The 17,426-nt window shown below is 34.9% G+C and overlaps 1 protein-coding gene across 3 annotated transcripts in view; it reads right to left on the bottom strand.

The window, feature by feature from the left end:
* Positions 1 to 17,426, bottom strand: part of CADM2 (cell adhesion molecule 2) — a 1,094,969-nt gene that overhangs the window by 165,786 nt on the left and 911,757 nt on the right. For all 3 annotated transcript variants that reach the window (XM_078059557.1, XM_078059594.1, XM_078059635.1), the window contains 2 exons: positions 10,827 to 10,979; positions 8,022 to 8,159 (listed from right to left, as the gene is read on the bottom strand). In XM_078059557.1, the coding sequence (XP_077915683.1) occupies positions 8,022 to 8,159; positions 10,827 to 10,979 (291 nt within the window). The remainder of the gene's footprint in view (positions 1 to 8,021; positions 8,160 to 10,826; positions 10,980 to 17,426) is intronic.

Raw genomic sequence — 17,426 nt, 5'->3', positions numbered from 1 at the left:
GATCCAAACAATAGAATACGTATCAGCAATAAATAGGAACGATGTTTATATATGGAACAACATGTATGAATCTGAAAATATTTATGCTGAGAAAAATCAGAAGAAAAAGAATCTTAAATGAGTCTATTTATATAAAATTCTAGAAAATGCATACTAATCTATAATGACATAAATCAGAACAGTGGTTCTGATTTGAGCATGCAATGGGGAGAGGGCAGAGAAGGTCAGGAGGACAGGATTATAAAGGAGTATGAGTTTGTAGATGATGAATATGTTCATTATCTTGATTGTGGTGAGATTTCATCACTATAAACAAATGTGAAAATATACCAAGCTGTCCACTTCAAATATGTAATATTATTTTCTATTTATTATATCTCAATAAAGCTGGTTTAAAAAAATAAAAAAAAAACTTTTAAAAAGAAAGTTTCTTAATGTTTTTTGGGGATTATTTGCTTTCTTCAAACATTCACATTCACATGAAACATTTGCTTTATCTTTTTCCATAAGATGTCTTACGTATCTCATAGTGTGGACTGCAGCATCTTGAGGGAATATATTTCACAGCATTCAGAAACTTCCAGATTGTCCATGTTGTCTCACACATACACGACATACAGGTATTGTTACTGCTATTTTCTTTTCTCCTCTAATATGTGTCCAGCATGAACCAGATTTAAATGGCAAGGACATTTCCAAAGTGGTAAGTATAAGCAACATGAAAAATCATGGATTTATGGCATGCAAATTTAAATATTAATACTTTTGGTAAATCCTTATCATACATGACAAAGGGACTTTAAATTCCGTGGACACAAGTCTTTCCTTTTTATTTTCTTTTATGTTTAGCTTTAGAGAGTTCACAATCCCTGTATTACATGTTAATATTTCTCTCAAATTACAGTTTTGTAAAACTGAAGTCAAATGAAGCATTAGCCTGGACAGCATTAGCCCGTATCTAGTTTTGCAACACCAAACAGAATATGTAAATTAAATATATAATCTACCATTTTTCAAAGTAGATTTCATAGACCTCAATACAAAACAACAACAACAAAAAAACATGAAACAAAAACAATTATGTGGTCAAAGAATACTGCTAAGATGTTGGCTAAAGGAATTTTTGCACTGATTTTCAGAAATGTGAAAATGTTAAAGTATATTTTGACTCAGTTTTACAGAATTTCCTTGTAAGAACAGACTCATAATGTACATGGAATATTAAGAATTAATTTCTAGGGGCACCTGGGTGGCTCAGTCAGTCAAGCGTCTGCCTTCGGTTCAGGTCATGGTCCTGGGGTCCTGGGATCGAGCCCCGTATTGGGCTTCCTGCTCGGCAGGGAGTCTGCTTCTCCCTCTCCCTCTGCCTCTCCCCCTGCTTGTGCTCTCTCTTTCTCACTCTCTCTCTCTCTCTCTCTCAGTCAAATAAATAAATAAAATCTTTAAAAAAAAAGAATTATTTTCTAAATTTAGTAGATTGGAACCCCTTTCCTTTGTTTCCTTGAGTATCTACTAATACTTGGCTTTGTGGTCTCTAATCCTGTGCATTCTCAAAAAATAGTGAGCTAAGGATCACCAGAGGTACTTAATAAATAGGATTTCCAGGTCTAACATCCAGGAATTCTAATTTAAAAAGTCTGCATTGAGACCAGGAATAGGCATTTTTTTAACTAGCACCTCAGGTGATTCTAATCCAGGCAGTCTGAAGGTTATTTTTTGAGAAACACAGCATTCAGAAATTCACTCTCGTGCTTCCAAATGCTGAAAAATTATTTACTACGTAGTTTTACAGTAAAATTACACTACATTTAGCCAACTTGAAAATGAGCTGTTGCATTATTTTTGATTGACATGATAGTATATGTCAAAAACCCTGTTCACACGGGGAAACACAGCTCAAGTCAACTTAAGCCTGATGGCCAAACATTTGAAACACACAGTGTATAGTAAGTAAATAACACTGGTAGAATATAGGCAATACTATTAGGTACCAACAAGCTTCAGTGACTCACCACAAAGTCAGGCTTTGCTGGATATGCGCATCCTTCATGGCATAATTCTGAGGGTAGGGAGGAAGTACTGCACACATGAAAAGCTATGACTGTTTTAAAAGGCTAAAACTAAAATGTCCCTCATTGTGAGATGATAAACCTTTGTATGGCCAAAATCCCTTTCCTAGGCATAAGTCCCCTAACTCCAAAAACCTAGTAAGCTTAACTTTTAAATTCTACATAGTTACTTCAACTTCAATATTTTAATAAATATTGAATAAACATAATCATTTATTTCTGAACTAATTTTTCCTAATGCCTCTCTTATTTCCATATGTTCATTACTCGAGTCACTCAAACATTGAAGTTATATTATCTTTGACCTTTGTTTTTATTTCATCTCTCAGAATCATTCACCAAGTTCATCTGAAGTTTGTCTTCTCTTTCAAATCCATCCTTTTTAAAAAAAAATTCCATTCTATTCCAACTAAAAATTCCATTTTATCCATTAGGTCAGTGCCTTATTAGGTCATGCCTGAAACATCGCTTAAATACTCTCCCAGCCCTCAGCTCTCTCCCTAAACTCAAGTGCTGGGTCTTAGAATACTCAAGTGCAGTCTTTGCCAGATGTATGACCATGAGAAATTACTCCGCTTCTCTAGATCTCAGTTTTCTGTTATTGTTACAAAACAAATTATCATAAGCTTAATGGCTTAAAGCAACACAACACACATCTATTCTGTCCCAATTTATATGGATTAGGAGTCCAGAGAAGGCTTAGCCTGGTCCTCTTGTCAGTGTCACCAGGCTAAATTCAAGGTATTGGCTGGAGCTATGATTCCCATCTGAGTTTTAGGGTCTTCTTCAAGTTTACTGGTTGTTGGTAAATTTATTTCCTTTGAGGCTGTATGTCTGAGGTGCCCATTTGTTCACTAGCTGTCACTCAGGAACTGCTTTCAGGAGCTAGAGGTCACCCACAGCTCTTCGCCACCCGGCCCCCATAGACAGTTCACCAGATTGCTGTTTACTTTCTTCCAGGCCAGGAGAAGAATGTCTCTCTGACACTTCATTCTTTCACAAAGCTCTCACCTCATTATATCAGGTTTGCCCTTGACAATCTTCCTTTGATGAACTCAAAAGGGACATATAATTATATCTGCAAAATCCTTTTTGCCATATAAGGCAACATGATCAAGGAAGTGATATCACATACACTATAGAAGGATGTGGGTCACTGAGGGTTGTCATGGAATTCTGCCTAACACCTTAATTATAAAAGCTAGTTAGCTGGAAAAGAAATCTTAAGATTTTATGAGAGTAACTGCTCAAACTACAAATAAATAATCTTACACATGAAACAAAAAAATACAGTTTATAAAAGTTTACAAAGTTTATAAAACATAAGTTCTCAGGGAGATGGTAAATTTAAAAAGGCAATGTTCATCTTTTTCCCACACTAAATAGCAAATATTCAGACTTCCTTGCTACACAGAAAATTAAAAGCTGCAGTGAAACCACCCATGGTTTTTTTTTTTTTTTTTTTTTTAAAGATTTTATTTATTTATTTGAGAGAGAGAGAATGAGAGACAGAGAGCATGAGAGGGAGGAGGGTCAGAGGGAGAAGCAGACTCCCTGCTGAGCAGGGAGCCCGATGCGGGACTCGATCCAGGGACTCCAGGATCATGACCTGAGCCGAAGGCAGTCGCTTAACCAACTGAGCCACCCAGGCGCCCAGCCACCCATGGTTTTGAATACAGAGCTATCCAAAGGCACCAAAGGGATTTCTGTGTTAGACTCATGGTGGAGGAGGAGGAGGAGGAGGGGAAGGGTAGATGAAAATTATGTTTCGTTCTACTCTTTAAAGCTTATAGAAAGAAAAAGTCTCAACCATTGCTTACAGAATAAATTAAAAACCCCTTAATATGAAATAAAAGATCTTCCAAGACTTAATTGGCCCTGGCCTTCCTGTTTACCTCTCACATCTATATCACACAGAGAGTTCCATGGTTACCTCAAACATGCTTTTACTCTGCACAAATACACAGTTTCTTTCCTTAGAATGCTCTACTACCTACTTGTACCCATAACCCATATGATGGATTTGATTCGTTGTTTAAGATCCACGTATTTATTTAACAGCTACTTACTGAATGCCTACATTCATCAGTGAATTGTGAAGTCTTTACCTCTCCCACAAAGTAGGGCTGCTCTCTGCTTCTTTTCTTGTACAAAATTGATAGCCAGATCATGTTATCTATTATGATACTTGTTAAATCTTATATGTCCAGCCCCGATATGTGAATACCTGGAAGGAATGTTGTTTTACTTGTTTATATTTCTAGGACTAATTCAGGGATTGTTACAACTCATTAATCATGGGTTTGCTGAAGATAGTAATGATAATAATAATAGTAATAATAATAATAATATCTAAGGTGTTTTTAGTGATTCCTCATACTGTGAAAACACTTTATATATATTGGCTCAAACAAAATCCTTGCAACAGTACTTTGAGGCAAACATTAGTTTTCTCATATACTGGTGAGTATTGTAAAGTTCAGAGACAGAGGCAAGACTTTTATAGAAGTTGTTGATGCTTCTCAACTTTATGTTCTCTGTACCAGTGTGGTCACCAAACAGGAGCATCAGCATCACTCACACATGTGACACAGTGCTGAAAATGTATGTTCTCAGGCTCCAACTGAGACCTACTCCATCAGAAACTCTGGGGTCAGGGCCCTATAATCTGAGATTTAACAGGCACTGTAGGTGATGATGTCTGCTCAAGTTTGAGAACCAGTGATCCAGAATCTAATATGGAAATGTCCTGGCCAAGAAAATGTGATCTCTAGGACTTTCAAACAACTTTTACCCAGAAACTTGGAAATTAAATTCATATGTTAGGTAGTGATGGAGGAAAAAGAGAACAAACAGAAAAATGAACTCATCCTGAAGTCAGAAGTTGCACTGAAGGTCCATACATCCATTATACAGAGTCTGAAACTTAACACATTGGTCAGTTAACTTAACTGGCCAATGCTTAGTTAAAACATAATAAAAATAATCTTTTCCCTTGACTGTAAAAACTGGGATTTACATCAGTTATACATTCTTCTTTAGAGGAAAATATTCTCCATAACTTGTTTATCACCCCAAAGACATCTTAAACATCTCCAGGTCAAGGTTCTTGTTTTCTTCATCTGGATCTTCACTCATGCATGATAGAACTCTGAGTAATTGGGAAGCATTTTAACAATTTCTTATTCAATTGACTTTAATTTGATTTGATTAGCTTATCTTTTCTCATTGCTTTACACTAGGGACTATCTTTTTAAAAAGCGTCAAGTGATATTATAGTAAAAATTGTTAAATGGTAATAGGAAGTCAAATTTTGATCTTTGAAAAGAGTGCAAGATAAGGATGGAACATTCCTTTCTGTGAGGAGTGTTTGCTGAGGGATTTTAGAGTGAACTTTCACTTAGCATTTCTTTTTTTTTTAAAGATTTTATTTATTTGACACAGAGAGAGCAACAGCGAGAGAGGGAACACAAGTAGGGGGAGTGGGAGAGGGAGAAGCAGGCTTCCCGCCGAGCAGGGAGCCCGATGCGGGGCTCGATCCCAGGACCCTGGGATCATGACCTGAGCCGAAGGCAGACGCTTAACGACTGAGCCACCCAGGTGCCCCTCACTTAGCATTTCTAGAGGACAGTAAGAGTTATGAATGTGTATTCGGTGCAGAGTACTGCACACAGCATATTTGCATATACCCTTATAAAAATAGTTGAATGCACTCAGGAAGTTCACCATATAATTGTGAAGACAAACTATATCAACATGCAAAAGAAGAGTTATATAAAAAAAAAGCTATGTAAATGAACGCACGTTTAGGGATAATGAGTACTCTTTCAATGGCCACACATCAGAGAATGCAGAGATAAAAAAGGCCTCACTACTTCTGAGTGGCGCACAGAACCATATGCTGATTCTGTATATGGTTCATCTTGATTTTTTTTTTTTTCTAGTCTTGACTTAGATGATTTTCAAGTATGGTGTTTATAGGATCAAGCTTTTTATGTTTTTACATATAAACAGAAGTCTTTCCCTTACCTAGGATAGAATTGAATCTGTTTGGCATTCAGAGCAGAAGCCAAATTTGTCAAAAAATAAGGTATATTCTAAAATATGAGTACATTATGAGCATAGCAACATGTCTAACTTGTGTCTTGGGGGCTTGTATTTCTCCAAATTCTCCAAATTTCTCCATTCTCCAAATGGGAAATCATAATGCTCCTGTTTGGTGACCACACTGGTACAGAGAACATAAAGATACAATATTAAAAAGCAATCAATCAATATTAATGAAGTACCTAGTATGCTAGTCTCTGACTTCCCTGGGAAGATGAGACAAACCCTTGAAACACAAAATGCTAAGAAATTGAGAGCAACAAGATACGTCAGAATTAATGTGGATAATAAAACAATTGAAGGAGAGTACTTAAGAACATTTGAGCATAAACCATAGCACTCACACAGAAAGACAAATGTGATGTGTAAGAATTCACTAACTGGAGCTTTCTCATAGGCCAAGGAAGTCGGATTTAAAATCTATTCTACAGGTTAGTGCTTTTGATCAGAAGTGCTTAAATAGAAAAAGTGGCTGGATCAGATGCTTATCATAATATGGCAGACTCTGGAAGCCGTGTAGAGAGTCCATTTAGCAAAGATCTAACCAAGTCCAGACATGCCCAAACAAACATGTCCTAAAGGCAGAATTAGAATGGGTATTACTGAGCCCTGGCAGTGTATATGATCAGGTTAAATACTAACCTAAAAGTTTAACTTAGCATAGCAACATGTCTAACTTGTGTCTTGGGGGCTTGTATTTCTCCAAATTTTGTTTAATAAAATGTATTTAATAGAAGATTTGTAACAAAAGTAATGATTAGGGATAAATTGCAGATAAGTCCTTGTTTGGGGAAAAATATACAGAAAGAGTAATTAAAATAGAAGAGAGAATAATTGAATGGATCATAAACCTATAATTTCTCAGTAATAGGTTTAATCCTGTATTATATTATTTATATCTTATAATCCTATATTGTATTATCATTTCTGTTGGACCTATATGCCCATTGATAAGAACTATTATTAATCTAACATAAGATATTTGAATTAGAAGTTAAGATAATTAGAATGGTTTGCATAAACCTATCTCCTATCAGGTTACCTTGAGAATAATACATCACTACTATGCACATAGGGAACATTTTTAACAATCATAAACAATTGTTGGATTTTAATGTGCATCTGACATCAGGTCCAAGATATCTGTATGTGAGGTTAAAAAAATTAAAAAAAAAAACAAAAAATAAAAAGAAACAAACAGAAATCACTACTAACCTCCCTAGGCATCTCCCCTATAAACTTATTTCCCATCTAAAGGATGTGTGTGTGCGTTTAGTTGTTTAAATGTAAGTGCATGAAGTAAGAGCAGAGCTATACTTAATATTTAAACTACTGTGCATTTTTACTGAGATGAATTTATTTTTTGCCCTCTGTGAGAAATACTAGGAATCAATTTATTGATGTTTAGCCAATTTTGTTCTTAGAACTTTATAATTCCATAAGCCAACAAATTGAAGACATAATTCATAAAATTTCTCTGTCTGTAATCTAAATACTATAAAAGAGTTTGGAAATAATAATACATAATGTGTACTTAGTGCTCATTCTTGCCAAGCATGAATCTATGTGTTTTTTTACATTAACTCATTTATTTTTCCAACTTTTCCATGAAGTATATATTATTTTTAGTTTCTTAGACATGAGAAAAATGGGACATGCAGAGATTATGTTAATATACCTTGTAGAATTACCGAATTTAAGAAATGTGTAAATCTGGTTTAAATTACACTTAATCAGAAAGTGACTGTGGTTTAAAAAAAGAAAATGTAAAATGCCCTGCATTGAACACTTCATTCTAGTTTCAGCACATCAATTTTGACTTGGGGACCTTTCCCCATTCTTTACCTTTAATCTCTTTGTCATTTTTGAACCATCTTATATCAGCTGCAGGTTTACTACCAGATGTTTTACACGTCAGCTGCATCAAGTCTCCCTCCATAACTGGTGATGAAAATCCGCTAATTTGAGGCTTCTCAGGAACACCTGAAATTTAAGTAAATGGCGTGAACATCAATCTTCAGGGCTGATTCATTCTTATGACTATTACATTCACAAAGCTAAAATGGGCTGTTAATTGACAATATCTTCAATCAAAAGTAGTAAAGTGTTATATAATAAAATAAGCTGCTTAAAATATCTATATAATGTATATAGATATAAAAATCGTGTGTATATAATATATATTATATATGTGTATATATATATACACATATATACAGACACATATACACATGTCTATTCAGTAGTCCCCCTTATCTGTGGGAGACACAGTGCAAGACTCCCAGTGGATGTCTGAAATTGTTGATAGTACAGAACCCTATATATATACTATATTTTTCTCCTATACATATATACCTAAAATAAAGTTTAATTTATAAATTAGGCATAGTAAAAAATCAACAATGATGACTAATAATAAAATGGAACAATTATAACAATATGCTATAATAGAAGTCATGTGAATGCGGTCTCTCAAAATATTGTACTGTACTCACCCCTCTTCTTGTGAGGATGTGAGAAGATAAAATGCCTGTGTGATAAGAGGAAGTGAGGTGAATGACGTAAGGATTGCGGTGTAACATTAGGCTACTATTGGCCTGACAATAAGTCAGAAGGAGAATCATCTGCTTCCAGACCACAGCTGGTCATGGGTAACAACTGTGGAAGGTGAAATCGTGGATGGGGGTGGGGTGGGGAACTACTGTATATATGCATATGTGTGTCTGGGTATTATCCAGAAGGCATTTAAAATGAATTTAATTCGGAGTAGCTTTTAAAGCTTTACCTGCAAAAATACTCTTTGTAAATCTTAGAAACAGCCATTCAAAATATCTTAAGATTTATCAGTATAAGGATTTAAGAAGGTAGATTGTTTGCAATGGGGAAAAAAATCCACAAAGCACATTTCTTTATTCTTTAGCAAATTGTGATTTAAATAAAATAGCACTTTGCATTCCTGATTTCATAATTCTTAAGGCTTAAAAAGATACTATTATCCTCTATGTACTATGTTTAAGAAATGCATTTTAGAGTAAGGGATTCATCAATAATTGCAACCATACTTACTTCTCAGATTCTTCTAAAGTATATCTTGATATCATTTGTATTAGAAATGCAATAGTAGTTTTGGGAGGCATGATGCATATTATGTTTAATGCTAACCAGTAGTACCTCCTTTTCTAGTCCAAATCATCTAATAACTAAGCAGATAACTAATATGCACAGATAGTACATGGGTGATTTAAATGATAGAACATTACATATTTCTTGGGCAATAATATTCTCTTGTCACAGTAGAGGTTTATTAAAATTTCTTCTAAAAATTATTCAATAATAAAGGCATACTGAAGATTATTGTAGTATTTAATTCAATTTGAAAAGAAAAAAATATGTAAGAATGTTGGAAAGCATCAATAAGAGAAATACAAAAAACAACAACAAGAACAACAATGATAAATGACAGGTCAACATGCTCCAATTAGTTGAATATTTTTTTTCCTTTCACATTCATATTGTGTTTTTTTTTTTTTTTAAGTCTATGCCACACTACCATTTAATAAACTGAAATCAGCCAGTTTTCTGTTCTTGGGGTACGAGGTGGCTCTCTACAGAACAATACATTAACCTTAGGCAGTTGTTATCTTGAAATACTCCATTTTAGTGGATATATTTTGTCTGTAGTGGCAAACTTGTGAAGATTTTTATAAAATAGTCCCAGTGGGACTTGCAAAGAAACATATTTCATATGGTATGTACAAAACCAATTCACTAGCTGGATTAACTTTAATATTCCTACTGAACAGAACAGCATGCATTAGTTCTTTTATATGCAATGTGATGCCTTTATCTATCAAAAAAGGAAAGCAAGCTAGGGGCAAAACAAAAAAAAATCAATCTTTTAAATTCCTCTAACTTGTTCAGTACGCAGGTGTGTTTCAATGAACTGCAGCAATTTTAGCTGATTGGGCCACTGACATCTGCAGAATCACAGAGAGCTCTTAGCTGCAACTTGATTTCCTTGGAATCTCTAGGAATGTAATAAATTTTGTATCACTCTAACCTTTGGGGAAAAGGCCCAGTATTTAGATAATAAAACTACAACGAAGCTACAAGTTTCATGGAGAGTACTTCATTTAAGAATCTAGAAAATCTACAAAACTAAAAGAAGACACAGAAATGTCAGGGTCATTTAAATGCAGTAATACACACACACAAAGTCATATTTGGAAGCTGTAAGATATTAGAGAAGGCCCCCACATATTACTTCAATAATAAAATGGAGGCCCACCCCATAGACACATTGTATTCACTCTGCTCATTATTCTACTACTTTATAAAAGGATCACCGTATATACAATATATAGATGATTTGACACAAAGGAATTTGGTTGAAAATCAAGAAACCTGGTGTCTGTCGCTGGCTAAGAAAATGGCTGCATGCCCTCAAGAAGTCCTACAAATCCTTACACCTCCCTTGGTCTATTTCTGAAATGGGGAAAGTGACAAAATGGTTTTTTAAATGCCTTTTGTTATAATGTAGCAGAGAAGGGATTAAACTCTATCTATTAATATGATCCCCAAAACATATATGTGTTATTGCATCATGTTGCTTTAGCTTGTGCTCTCATAGTGTTAGTCTCTTGCACTTACCCAGAACAGTGAGATAGGCCTTGGAAGTTTTGACAGGCATTGTAAATAAGGAACAGGTGTACTGCCCTTCATCGGAGAGAGACACATCACTGACGCTGATACTCAATTCATGCCAGGAAGCTCGAACCAGCTCAATCCTGTTGTCCCTTAAAGCTGGAAAGAGAAAATATTGAAAATGCAAATAACAACATTAGAAAAAGTCCTGTTAAATATTTTTAGCACAACACAAGAAACATGGTCTTTGGCCATACATCTAAATCTTATTTCCTGATACAGTTTAAAGGAAGGTTTAAATATATGGAAATATTTTATCAAATTTAAAAAAAAAGTCAAAGTAGAATTAGGTGTTCCTTAATGTTCTCAGAAACAACTTTTTAATTAGATGATTGCATCTAGTACAATACTTCAGATGAGGTAGATGTTGGTGGTGATACAAATGACTTTCCTCCACAGGATTTCATGGAATGCTAGTACCAAAAAACACGATAAACATAAGGTTTCACTTTTATGCACAGATAAATTTGGGAAAACTATGATTGCTGTATTCCTTCCAAGAGACCAACAATGAACATTAGCATATTAAAAGCATATTCTCTACAGTAGAGAAGCCTGTTGAACTTCCTGTAAACTGGAGCTGACTTTCAGCTGAAAAACACCGGTAAGGTAGTGAATGTTTAAATTTGCTCTGATTGATTGGAACCTCTATTGTAACATCTGTTAAATACTTTTAGTATATCCTTTCGTTCATACCACCTTTTCTATCACAGGGCTTTTCTTTTTTCACAGAAGATCTCTTGGCATGAGCCTCTTGATTCATTTTTGGAAAAATATTAAAAAGTTTAATTATCATTGTATTTCCTACTAAGTACATCTATAAAGCTCAGAGTTAAGCAAAAGGCAAAGAATGGAGTACTCTGAAAGAGGAAAGAGGACTGGTTTAGGGACACTGGGACCTGAGGAGCAACACGGTGGTTCCCCAGCCAATAATAAAAGTCAGTTGAGGCCTGACATCTCCCAACCACAACCTAGCAAGAGCAGGTGGCCTAGGTAGACTCATTTTTTATCACATATCAAATGGGAGTCCTGCCAGTATCTCTGGGAGAGACTAGGCTACCTGCAAGGGGAATCAAGTGGGAGCATCATTGACTACAAGTGGCCATGGAAAGCAATCTCTTTCTCCACTGGGCTGGAGACTCCCCTTCAAGGCCTAGAGACAGTGATCAATTGGGCTGCAGGGGCGGAGGGGTGATCCATCTCTGACAAGTACCCCACCCTTAAAGCGATCTCCCATGAGCTAGAGAACCACTTACCCCTGCTAGAATCATCAGGCAGCCTGGCCTGGGGAAGCTCCTCTGCCTCCTTAAGTGGCACCAGTGGAGACCAGTTCAAACCCCAGTAGAACTAGACACCTCAAGCTGACTAAATAGCATCCTTTGGCTTTGAAAAGTAAATTGTTAGTTGAACCATGACCTGAAAATGTAAGACAGGACCTGTATGCTAAACCTAAACAGGATGACTGCTTCCTAGAATAGAAGATTCTCCAGAGTCTCCTAACATAGGAGCGAGAATGTCCAGGATGTGATAAAAACTGGTCACACCAAATGCCAGTAAAATCATAACTTGAATGAGCAAAAATAATCAATAAGCACCAACACTGAATTGAAACAAATGTAATTATCTAAGAAATAATTTAAAGAAGTCATCATAAAAATACTTCAGCAATCAATTACTAATTATCTTGAAACAAAAAATAGAAAATCTCAGTAAAGAAGTTATAAAAAAAAAGAATAGGATGAAAATTACAGAAGTCAAAATTACAATAACCAAAATAAAAGCTCACTAGATTGACTTGATAATTCAGTAGGGATGAAATAGAGGATGGAACCAATAAACTTAAAGCAATATAATTCACTCAGTTTGAATAAGAGAAAGAAAATACATTGGGGAAAAAAAAAAAAAGAGCCTCAGACCTGTGGGACAATAACCAAATATCTAATATTGGTACCACACAAGTCCCAAATAGGTGAAAGAGACTGGGACTGAATGAGTATTTGAAGAAATAATGGCCCAAAACTTCAAATTTGCCTAAAGAAATAGATGTACAGAATCACTAAGACAAATCAATCTCAAATATGATAAACCCAAAAAAGTCCATATCAAATACATCAAAATTAAACTGAAAGACAAAGAAAAAAATCTTGAAAGCAGCCAGACAGAAAGGCATATAACCTATAAGAGACTATCAATTTAAATGACAATAGAATTCTCGTTTGCAATTATGGAGGCCAGAAGGAGTGGTACATTATTCAGGTGCTGAAAGAAAAGAACTATCAACAGTGAATTCTTATCCAGGGAAACTAAACTTCAAGAATCAAGAGGGAATAAAAGTATTCTTAGAAGAAGGAAAACTAAGAATATGTTTCTCTAGCAGATCTGTGTTGAAAAGTTAAGTTCTTTAAACAGAAAAAAAGGAATCTTGGAGCATCAGGAAAGAAGAAGGAACAACTGGAAGAACAAAAACTTGGGTAAATCCAATTTAGAGTATTCTTCTCCTTTGTTGTCTTCATTATATGATGGTTGAAACAAAAATTACAACATCACTGATGCAATGTTGAACAAATATAGAAGGATACTCAAGACAAGTACAAAGTGGGCAGGACAAAGGGACCAAAGATAAGTAAGTTTTCCATACTCTACTCAAAGTGGTAAACCATTGCTACTGTGGTAAAGTCACATATGTATATTTCAATACCCAGGGCAACTACTAAGAAAATATACAAAGTAATACACTCAAAAACTCTATAAATACAGATAAAATCCATTTATACAGTGTCTTGAAATAATAAAATTATAAAGATGGAAAAGAGATTAGTGTTTAATAAGGGGTAGGAAGGAATGGGAGAGACATGGATGTGGTTATGAAAGGACAGCACGAGAGATCCTTGCGGTGATGAAACTGTTTTGTATTTTGTCTGTGGTGATGGATACATGAAACTACACATGAAATAAAATCAAATAGAACTAAACACACACACACATGCACACACACACAGATGAGTACATGTAAAACTGGTAAAACCCAAATAAAATTGGTGAACTACATCACTGTCAGTTTCCTAGTCGAGATATCTTTGCAAGATGTTATTTGGGTCAAGGGTCCATGAGATCTCTCCATATTATTTCTCACAACTGAGTGTGAAACTACAATAAAACCTCAATTAAGGGGTGCCTGGGTGGTTCAGTTGGTTAAGTGTCTGACTCTTGATTTCTGCTCAGGTCATGATCTCAGGGTTGTGAGATCGAACCCTGCATTAGGCTCTGCGCTCAGCAGGGAGTCTGCTTGAGATTCTCTCCCTCTCCCTCTGCCCCTCCGCCACTCTAAAAATCAAAACAAAACAAAACTCAATTAAAAAAACTATATGTACATTTGAAGAAATAGGGGAAGTGGTCATGATATCAAAGCTTAGAATTCATTATACACATTTGCCACAGAGCTGGAGGGGGATCCCAAGTATCAAATATTCTTTAATTACTGTACCTTCCCTATATGCTTTGTGAAAGGAGCAGGCAATAATACAATATGTAATATTGGGGAAATTGTATTTAAAAGAAGTCATCCTCCCAGATACTCAAATAACACACACCTTAATGATTGTAGTCCCTCTGCTACCATTCTTTATTAACTCTAATTCTATAAAGAGACATATACTTACAAATATTTTTGAAACTAATTTTATTGGACATAAAATGTAAGGCAAGTCTGATAATGATTGTATTTGTTACTCCATTAAGATACAATAGATATTTTTTTGAAATGTCTATTTCATATTCTATCTCCTACATGCACTAATATATGTATGTCTTATTCAGTTGCTAGACGAAAACAGTGGGACACATATTAGTTATTTCCCCAATAGAACTTCAGGCTATATCAACCACTTTTCAAAGCTGTGATTTATTTAAGAAAAACATTTATCATGTATTTCTTGTTTCTTCAAAAGAGAGGTCACCAAAAGGGAAAACCCAAGGTTTCTGCCATGATACTATATGGGTAAAGCTTGTTATTTACCTCCTGTGTTCAATTTCATTTCTTCTAACACAGTTCCCACTGACAGAGAAACAGAGCTTACAATTTTCAGTGAATCTTAGCAAAAGGAATTTAACTCTCTTTTGGTCAGACTATTTTGTGGAAACTATATAATATCACTAAAATCAACTGAATCTCTCAATATATACAAATAAAAACTTTCATATTTAGACCATTTGCATGGAGTAAAGCTACAGGCAATGACTTGGGAATCAAAACATTTTAGGCAATTGTATAAAGTCAGATTTCCTGTGGATAATAATTCCTGATTTATTTTCATCTTCCAATTATCATGAGAACTAAATGGTTTCATGTAGTATGTAAAGTCCCTTAAAATAAATCTACAATGATATGTTAAAATATTTTGAGTTTAGAATCCTGATGAAAACCTAAATATTTTAGTGTCTGAAATGTCTCAATTAATTTAGCTTACCAAATCATATAATATTTTGAGTTGTTATATGATTACTACCAGCCTGACTAAAAACTAGGCTCTGAAAAGCAGAATACCTGCAATTTTTTTGAAGATTTATTTATTTATTTATTTGAGAGAGAGAGGGAGGTAGGGGAGAGAGTGTGGGGGTTGCGGGGGGCGGTGCAGAGGGAGAGGAAGAGAGAGAATCTCAAGCAGACTCCCTGCTGTGTGCTGAGCCCCACCTGGGGCTCCATAACACAGCCCAGAAATCATGATCTAATCCAAAACTAAGAATCACCTAAGCCAAAACTAAGAACCAAATGCACCACCCAGGTGCCTCCAGAATACCTGCATTTTAATGTAAACTCAGTCACTGATTAACCATATGAACCTAAGGAAATCACTTAAATGTGCGCTTTGGTCTGCTCAATGTTAGGTGGAGATAATAATAATTGAGTGAAAGTATAAGGAATATGGTTTAGAGAATTAAAATACATAAATATATATTCAAAACCTGAAAACATAATTCCAAGAACCAGGAAACTGGCACAATTAGCAAAGGGACTATTTATTGTGTGAATTTCCTTGATAATTCATTTGCCAAAACAAAGAAACAAAAAGCTGCCTAAGGAGATTCTCATTGGACTGAATATTTTAGACGAATCATACATCTATAGCATTTATCTTTTCAAGCTTGTAAATACTTATGATGTCATCTGCAGTTCATTTTATAACATTTTCAGTCTAAAAGAATAAAGGAAAACCTTCACAAGTCCAAAGAGCGATATACTATAACTCAGTGGGTTCCCTGTGAGCAGGATCCTTGTCTTCCTCATCTCCGCGCCCTGCACCATCACTATCTGCACAGGAGGTATTCAGTGAATGGCTATTGAAATGAAACTCTGTCTGTATATGATAAGAGCAGAGTGAAAAAGAACTGAACTAGGAAGTCCTCTTGAATATATCTCCACAGGCTCCCCCATGGGAGAGAAGCCAAAAAAAGAAGAAAAAAAGTGTCCCGTTTAGACACTGTTGAGCATAAAAGAGCTAGAAACATCATGCTACAAAAATTTTTAACAAAGTGATAGTTCATCAGAAAATGATTTGAAATACTGAATGAGCGATCTCTGAAGCTATTGTCATGTTACCTTACGGTTTTCAAGTGAACACAAAAAGCAGTAGCTAATCAGAGAAAATCCATATTATTTAACTTTTCCACATAGTAAGTCCCAAACATATAGTGAACCTAAATAAAGAATTGTGATATTGTTAGCTGAAGTGAATTCAATCTTTAAAAAAAAACAAAAACAAAAACAAAAACAAAAATACAAACTTTCCTTTGCAACCACAGGATGTCCACCGTTATCTAAATAACTTCAAAAAATAAAAAAAATAAATAAAAACTCAAACATCTCATTAAAAAAAAAATTAAACATTACCCTAGGAATAATTGAACAGAAGGAATGAGTATGTGTAATAAGAGAATGAAAGGTAATTGCTCACACATCTCAGAGATTAAAAATGAGCTAGTGGGAAAGTGGGCTACTCTGAGGTCACGCCTCATCAGCTATTAGGTGCCTGCCGCCCACTGGTGAGGTGATTTAATGACTCAAAAAGCTGAGCTCTGGAGGATTTAATCCTAGCTGCAAAAAAGAAGCACTGACCAATGAGTAAGAATCTATTAAATAGTACTTGATGCTGGATAAAAATTATTTTCCCAATATACCATTGGTTCTAAATGGTTCATCAATCACACAAATGAATATCTGGGATCCATGTTGGATAAAATAAAAATTTCCAAGGCAATTACTTGGACGATTTTAGTCCCATTTTATACTAATTTCTAACTAAAGTTACTGGCATAGTTAATAAGTTGTATATTAATTAGTTTTAAACTGAATTAACTTCATAAAATTAGTATTACTTGATTTATCTGACATTATTCGTTTAAGAACCTGATAACAATTTGTGCATATTTGTATTAATAGTTTTCCTTCCTTAAGTGTTATTTATTTATAGATGATCACAAACTTCTTTCCAGAAACATTTTCAAATATCTTTAGGTTGGTTTCCAGTAAATAGTAATTCATGTCACACT

Source organism: Halichoerus grypus, chromosome 1 (assembly GCF_964656455.1).
Source record: "Halichoerus grypus chromosome 1, mHalGry1.hap1.1, whole genome shotgun sequence".
Lineage (NCBI taxonomy): Eukaryota > Metazoa > Chordata > Mammalia > Carnivora > Phocidae > Halichoerus > Halichoerus grypus.
This window is presented reverse-complemented; position numbering and strand designations above follow the sequence as displayed.